At 43.8% G+C, this 7,264-nt stretch overlaps 1 protein-coding gene across 2 annotated transcripts in view; it reads left to right on the plus strand.

The window, feature by feature from the left end:
- The window catches only part of TMEM273 (transmembrane protein 273), a 55,485-nt gene extending 50,569 nt beyond the window's left edge, over window positions 1-4,916 (plus strand). The window contains exon 2 of one of the 2 annotated variants that reach the window (XM_064487942.1): window positions 1,343-4,916. In XM_064487942.1, coding sequence (XP_064344012.1) covers window positions 1,343-2,106 — 764 coding nt within the window. In that variant the 3' untranslated portion in view covers window positions 2,107-4,916. The remainder of the gene's footprint in view (window positions 1-1,342) is intronic. The other variant, XM_064487943.1, reaches the window with a different exon arrangement.
- The last annotated feature ends 2,348 nt before the right edge of the window (window positions 4,917-7,264 follow it).

Below are 7,264 nucleotides of genomic sequence, written 5' to 3' on the forward strand. Positions count from 1 at the left end.
CAGCCCAGAGTCCACGGAGGAGAGCGTGGAAGTGAGCTGGTCAGGTAGGCGGAGAGGGAGGGTGCGGCTGGTGTGTCCCTGAGAGGGAGGTCCTGGGAGGAGATGGATACGGTGGGCGCCAGGTGGCCCCTGCTGCTGTTGCCAAAGTGCTTTGTTGGCCAGAAAAAATGGATGGTGGGTGTGACTGAGGCCACTGTTGTGAGTGCATGAGGTGATTCCAGGAGGTGCAAGGATGAAAATATAAAATGTCAGTTGTTACATATTTTAATGTGCTTTGTGATGTGTTCTGTGATTTCAGCAGTGATGTAAAAAGCTCTTTGATAATAAATGAACTACAGTCAGTCTAGGTCATCAGTTTGAAGACCACTATGAAGTGACCATGGGCAGCGCCTAAGGGTCACACCGGCCCTCGGGGTCGAGGGCCCAGCACCAACTCTGCTCCATCAGTCATTTCAAAGCTCTGTGCCTCAGTTTCCTAATTTGGCAAAATTAATAACAATCCAATTTCTTAGGTTTTTTTTTTTATATTACAGAAGTTAAAATATGGCAAGCCTTTAGCACGTATATAAAGCGATGGGATCCAATGAGTGTTCGAGGAAAGGGTGAGATGCCTTTGGGGTTAGGCAAGACCCGTCACAAATGCCAGGGGAAGGCAGAGCTGGATGGCCCAGCCAAAGCACTTCCCATGCCTGGTTTTCTAAATGGGCTTTATCGAGCTGTGATTTACACACACAAACCTCACCAACTTTAAGTGTACAGTTTGAAAGATTTTGACATTTGTGTAACCATCACTGTGATCATGATGCAGAATATTTTCATCACCTTCTGAAAGTCCCTTGTGACCCTCTGCAGTCAGATCCCTCCCCCTTAGCTCCTGGTAACCCCTCCTCTGTTCTCTCTACCTGTAGTTTTGCCCTTTCTAGAGATTATCTAAATGGAATCAGGTATTCTATGGCTTCTGTACCCTGACTTCTTCTGTTTAGTGGAATGCACTATAGATTCACCCATGTTTTATACGTAACAGCTGTTCATTCCCTGCTATCAGCGAAGAGGATTGCACTGTATGGACATCCCACAATCTGTATTCACCAGTTGAATCAAAGGTTTGGTCAAGGGCTTGGATATTACATTCATACATTAGTTGAACCTCATCATTAAATCCAAAACTTACAGATACATCTGTTTATATATTTGATTCCTATCATCACCCCAAGAGAAATGTATATTATCCCCCACTTTATGGGGAACCAAGCACAGGGAGGTGCACCCTTTTGGAGTCCTCAGGTGGACCATGGCACTGATCCTTCCAGGGCACTGATGAAAATGTCCTTCCACCTTGCAGGGACCACAGAGAGAGAGGAGCCATCTCCGCAGCCGGGCCCGGCCACTCCCCACAAGGAGGACGTCTACTTTTCGGGCAAGGGCCGGAGAATGCTGAGCTGGAGCAGCTCACTGTTGTCCGAGTCCTCCTCCGAGTACCAGTCCTACTCCCAGGACCAGTCTTGCTACTCCTGCACATACAGCGACAAGGATGCTGCCCAGCAAAACATGTGCGCCTTCTATACCCACGTGAAGACCGTGCAGGGCGTGGCCGTGGCCTGGGAGACCGACAGTGGCTTCGAGCCGGTCAGCAGGCAGCCCCGCATCCACGAAGCCGAGTTTATCAGGAGGCAGAGGCGGAAAGGCTCCTCCTTTGAGATGGCGTCCAACACTGACCTGCGCTGGGAGCTGGAAGCCAGCAGGAACAACACCTGCTCAGAGCCGGACGACGTGGAGCTGCTGGCGCCCCTGGAGTGCTGTCTGCAGGAGCTGCGGGACACCCCAGACTGGCTGGTCACCACCAACTACGGGCTGCGGTGCATGGCCTGCTGCCGGGTCTTCCCCACGCTGGAGGAGCTGCTGGAGCATGCCCAGTATGGCATCCAAGAGGGCTTCAGCTGCCAGATCTTTTTCGAGGAGATGCTGGAGAGAAGGCGGGCCCGGGGCCAAATGCAGGAGCAACAACCAGAGGAGGAGGAACAGAGCTGCTCAGACAGTAGCGAACGTCCAAGGTCCCATGTCAAGGTGCTTTCATCAGAGCCACAGACACGGCCGCAGAAGCAGTGAGCTGGGGGTGGTGCGCCCCGCCCTGCCCTCACTTCTGGCACCACAGTGGCTCCTTTCCCAGCCAGCAGGACCAAAGCCATCAGGGCAGGGAGAGAGGCTGAGGGCCGGGAAAGGATGCGAGTGGCATGTAGACCTGGGAGGGCTGTGAGAAGGGACAGGTAAGATGCCATCCCAAAGGGCACAGCATTTCAACCAGAGTCCATTTCAAAGCCAGAATCAAGTGTTTCTGACAGAGGGTGTAAGATCTGAAGCCCGCAAGACTGTAGCCACAGGGATTTCTATTTTTGCCAGTGGTTTCAGTAGGTTATGACTCCCGGGAGAGGCAACTGCTAATGAAGCTTCAGCCCTATTTTTTTTTTTTCATTGTTAGGAACCCGTCATATGCCCTAGTTTGATGTCTTATTTTAATGTGATTAAACTTAAATAACTCAATGTTTAAGGCAATGGCTAATTGAATGAATCACGTTATTGGGCTGGACCCATAGGAAATTGACATCTCTGTAGGTTACACACTGGCACAGGCATCCGAGATGGCAGGTGCCCAGAGGTAGAGACGGTGGCTGGCTAAGTTTTTTTGACCTATGAGTTCAGATATGTCAACTCTGGGTTTTAAAATGCTGCTACAAAATCTGTCTTCACCCTCTCAGGGGGCTGCATTCACTCAAGAAAACACACGATGGCTCAATGGGTGCTAAGCAGGCTGATGAAACGTGGACCCCAACCTTGCAGTGAGAGGCAGATAGAACAGGCAATTGCAAAGCAAAGGGAAGAATCACCTAAAGAAGGATTGGGGAGCCCAGTGGAGGGCCCCCAAACTCATGCTGGTTGATGAGGAGGGAAAACTTTCCAAAGAGGCTGAGGCTCCCAGAGGCTTGAAGGACAGAATTAGTGAGAATGGGAGCTTTTGTCAAAGTCAACAGAACTAAGATTGCTTCTAGGAGGGGTGAACAGTGTTAAATGTGGGAGTGAGCTGAAGATACAATATTTTTCCTTTCCTTTGGCATATGGAGGTTGCTGGTGGCTGTGATAAGAGCAGTGTCAGGGGCTGAGGGGGTCAGAGGCCAGACGGGCATGGAGCATAGTGGACATGAGAAAAACCACTGGACACAAGTATTAGACAACTCTGCTGGCAAGTTTGTCTAAAAAGAAAAACAATGATGGCTTAGCTGGACAGAAGGAAATGACAAATAGGCAAAGATGGGGAGAGAGCAAGTTTCTGTGCTGGTGGGAATGATTCAGAAGAGAGGGGGAGCCTGAGAATGCCAGAAAAATGGGGGGGATCTAAGAAGAGGAGTCAAGGAGGTGAGAGGAGACCGGATCTTGACCAGATACGAAGAAACCAGCCCCTGACAAGAGTGCCCTCGTGTTCTCTGCCGTAGGGTAGTTAGGTCAAGTAGATCTCTTTGGTGAACAGGGTCAAGAATGAGTGAGGCAGCATCACTGGTGACAAGGAGTTAAAGAGCTGGAGGCAGGATGCGTTGCGTTCAAAGAGATTTAGGAGATGGAAATGACAGATCTTGGCTAGTGTTTGATGAAGGTGGTAAGAGAGGAAGTTGTCCAAAATGACTTCCAAGTTTGTTTGTTTTTTTTAAACCTGAGTGGTTGGTAAATGTTGGTGCCATCTGAAGACAGTGAAACAACAAAGGATGAGATTTGCTGGGACGCCAATGAGCCTTTTGAGGAAGCTCAGTTTGTGACAGAAACTTTCAGAAGGGAGCTAGTTAGAAGGATCTGGGTTTTGGAAGAGTGTTAAATGGGATGGAGATGGATTTGCAGTCATCTCTGTGTGGTTACCATGGGGCTTTCGTGGCCTTGTGTTAGATTCATTCTCTCTGCTGGTCCCAGTGCAACTTGGAAGCCATGGGATCACTTTAGAATGGATGTCCATCAGGGGAATGATAGCATATCACCATTTTCAAGATGCAGCAGAGTCACAGACTTCCTAAATTCCCCATGAAAAGGGATGGAAGTTCTTTAGGAAGAGAAAAGAGATAGGACAGTGATTCAGACTTTGTCAAGCTCTTCTCAGAAGAGCTATCTGGGGTTGAAGGGAGCTCAGAAGGAAGGGAGAATTCAAAGGCAACACAAGGGGAAGGGAGGCAGCTGAGCCAGAAAGAGCGAGCCCCAGTGATGAGAACATTTCTATTCAGAAATCAGTTGCAAGGGAAGAAAGATGAGGCATGACATCTAAGCTTTGGAATTTCAGCCTTTAAAACACGAGTGTATTTATGTGTTAAAATCACTGATATTCCAAGAGCCAAGCATTGTTCTAAACACCTTAGGAATCTTGAGTCATGTGATGCCCTTCACGATCCAATGTGGTGGGTCCAAGGATGAGTTCTGGTTTCTAGGTGAGGAAGTTAAGACCTTGTCAAGGTCATACAGCTGGTGTACAGCAGAGTCAGGCTTCACACCCAGGCAGCCTCATTCCAGAGCCTACGCTCTAACCATCACACCGAGAAGCAAAATATTCACGTCAAGACAGAGACAAGGTATTTAGGAAAAGCAAACATGTCAGCTGCACAGGTTGTATTTTCTTTAAATTAAGCAGAAGCAGCTGGAGATCGGGGGAAGGATGACGGGCGTTCAGGACAAATGAAAGATGACAAGAACTTTGGGTAAGCACGCTTTTCATGTAGAGGATAACTATAGCTGATCTGGATGGAATAAAGAAGGGATGAAATTGTTCTTAAGATAGTGACTTATTTTTATTCAAATAATTCTTTGCGGAGGGGGCGGAGGGGAGGTTAATTAGGTTTATTTATTTATTTATTATGTTTTTAACAGAGGTACTGGGGATTGAACCCAGGACCTCAAGCATGCTAAGCACACGCTCTACCACTGAGCTGTACCCTCCCCTCCCCCAAGACAGTGACTTATTTTTTAAAACATAACTTAAACTCAGCTGAGTTTGTGGTTTAAATATTCATTTGTGGTTTAAACTCATCACTTTGTAGAGACCTGGGACCTCCAGCAAATAAGACCAGCATTATCATCCCTTGATCCTTCCAGAGGATGAAGGGACTTCAAACATTTTAGGTCTTGGACTACTCCACACACTTTATTTTCCCAGGCTATAGAGAAAGATGAAACTTGTTTTATGAAATTTATAGAAACATGATAACAAAGATGGCACTAAAAAAAGTAATATATTGATCTCACTTATAAACACAAAAGGATATCAAATCACATTTACAGAGCGAAAGGAACAATTCACCATGACTGAGTCTGCGTCATCTCATGATTGTAAAGGGAAAATTGATTAAATCTAACAATATTTTGTATTGAAAGAAGGATCTTATGATAATCTCAGTAGATATTAAAAAGACAATATTCAAAATTAAGCCTATACATTTATGGCCAATTGATTTTTCAACTACGGTGCCAAGATAATTCAACGGGGGAAGGAATAATCTTTTCAGCAAATAGTGCTGGGACAACTGGCTACCTGTATGCAGAAGAGTGAAGTTGGATTTCTGCCTCACATCATATATAAAACATTTAAAAAAGACTTACATGTAAGAGTTAAAATGATAAAAATCTTAGAGGGAAACAGAGGTGTAAATCTTCATGATCTTGGATTACACAATGGTTTTTCTTAGCTGGGACGCCAAAAGCACAAGAAAACAGAAAAACACATAAATTGGACTTCCTCCAAATTAAAAACTTTTGTGTTCAAAGGATATTATGAAGAAAGTGAAACAATCCACAAAATGGGAGAAATACTTGCCCATCACATAGCTGAGAAGGGTTTAGTATCCAAAATACATAAAGAACCCTTATAACTCAACAGTAAAAGACAAGCATCCTAATTTAAACAATAGGCAAAAAAAAAAAAAAAAAACTGAAAAGTGTCTAAGAGTATAAAACGGTGCAGCCACTGTAGACAACATTCTAGCAGTTTCTCAAAAGTGAAAAATAGAGTCACCATATGGCCCAGCAGTTCTGATAATTGAAAACACACATCTCCTCAAAAATCCTGTACATGAATACTCAGAGCAACATTATTTCTAACACAAAAAAAAGCGAAAACAACCCACATGTCCGTCATATGATGAATGGATAAACAAAATTCTTCAACCATAACAGAATGCAGTACTGACCCATGCAACAATATGGATGAACCTTGAAAATGTTATTCTAAGTGAGAAAAGCCAGACGCAAAAGGCTTCAACATGCATTGTTCTATTTATATGAAATATCCAATGAGGCAGATTTACAGAGACAGAGATTCAGGGCAAGGAGAGGAGTGAGAAGTGACTGCTTATGGATACAGGGTTTGTTCTCGGAGCGATGAAAGTGTTCTGGAATTAGACAGCAGTGGTGATTACATAGCTTTGTGGATGTGCTATGAACCACTGAATTGGATGCTTTAAAAAGATGAATTGTACAGTATGCAAATTATATCTCAATTAAAAAAACATGTAATAAATACAACAATAATTCCTATATTATTTCTAAAACTAACAATAGAAACTTTCTTCAGATGATATAGAGTACTTATCTTAAACCAAGTAGCAAAAAAAGAAAAATATCTATAGACATTCCTACGGAAATCAGGTAAAATATATCATCTATTACAATTTTTCTTTAACATTGTTCTGGAAGTTCAAACTGATTCAATGAAACAGGAGACCGAAATGTTATTTAGAATGGACATAAAATTCTGCTCTTTTTCAGAAAAAGACAATACGCTTACCTTGGAAGTGCAAATGAATTCATTAAAAATTATTGAAAAAAATGGTAATGAAAGGATTGAGACATAGGATGGATATCAAAAGCTTTCTTATGTATTAGGTGTGACTAAATAGGGACCAACGTGGAAAATACTCCATGCACTAGATAAACAGATATTCATGGAAATATCGCAACTGTAATGAAATGTCAAAGTGATTCTTTCCGGTTGGTAATTTGTTGATAAATTTTGGTTTTCTGTAAGGAACTTTATGCCTATTTTGAGGGAGTATGGATTTTATAATAAACAGGCCATAAAACATTTAATAAAACATTAACTTCTCAGGTTGGAGGTGACATTGGGGACCACACTTTGAGAACCCTGGCTCTTAAGACCTTAATCCCTGGTCCTTCTGAATTAAATTAGCTTTGATTTTAAGAGCACTTTATAATGGGTGAGGAGCCAGCCAACTCTAGAGTTAGG

This window comes from Camelus dromedarius, chromosome 8, assembly GCF_036321535.1.
Source record: "Camelus dromedarius isolate mCamDro1 chromosome 8, mCamDro1.pat, whole genome shotgun sequence".
Lineage (NCBI taxonomy): Eukaryota > Metazoa > Chordata > Mammalia > Artiodactyla > Camelidae > Camelus > Camelus dromedarius.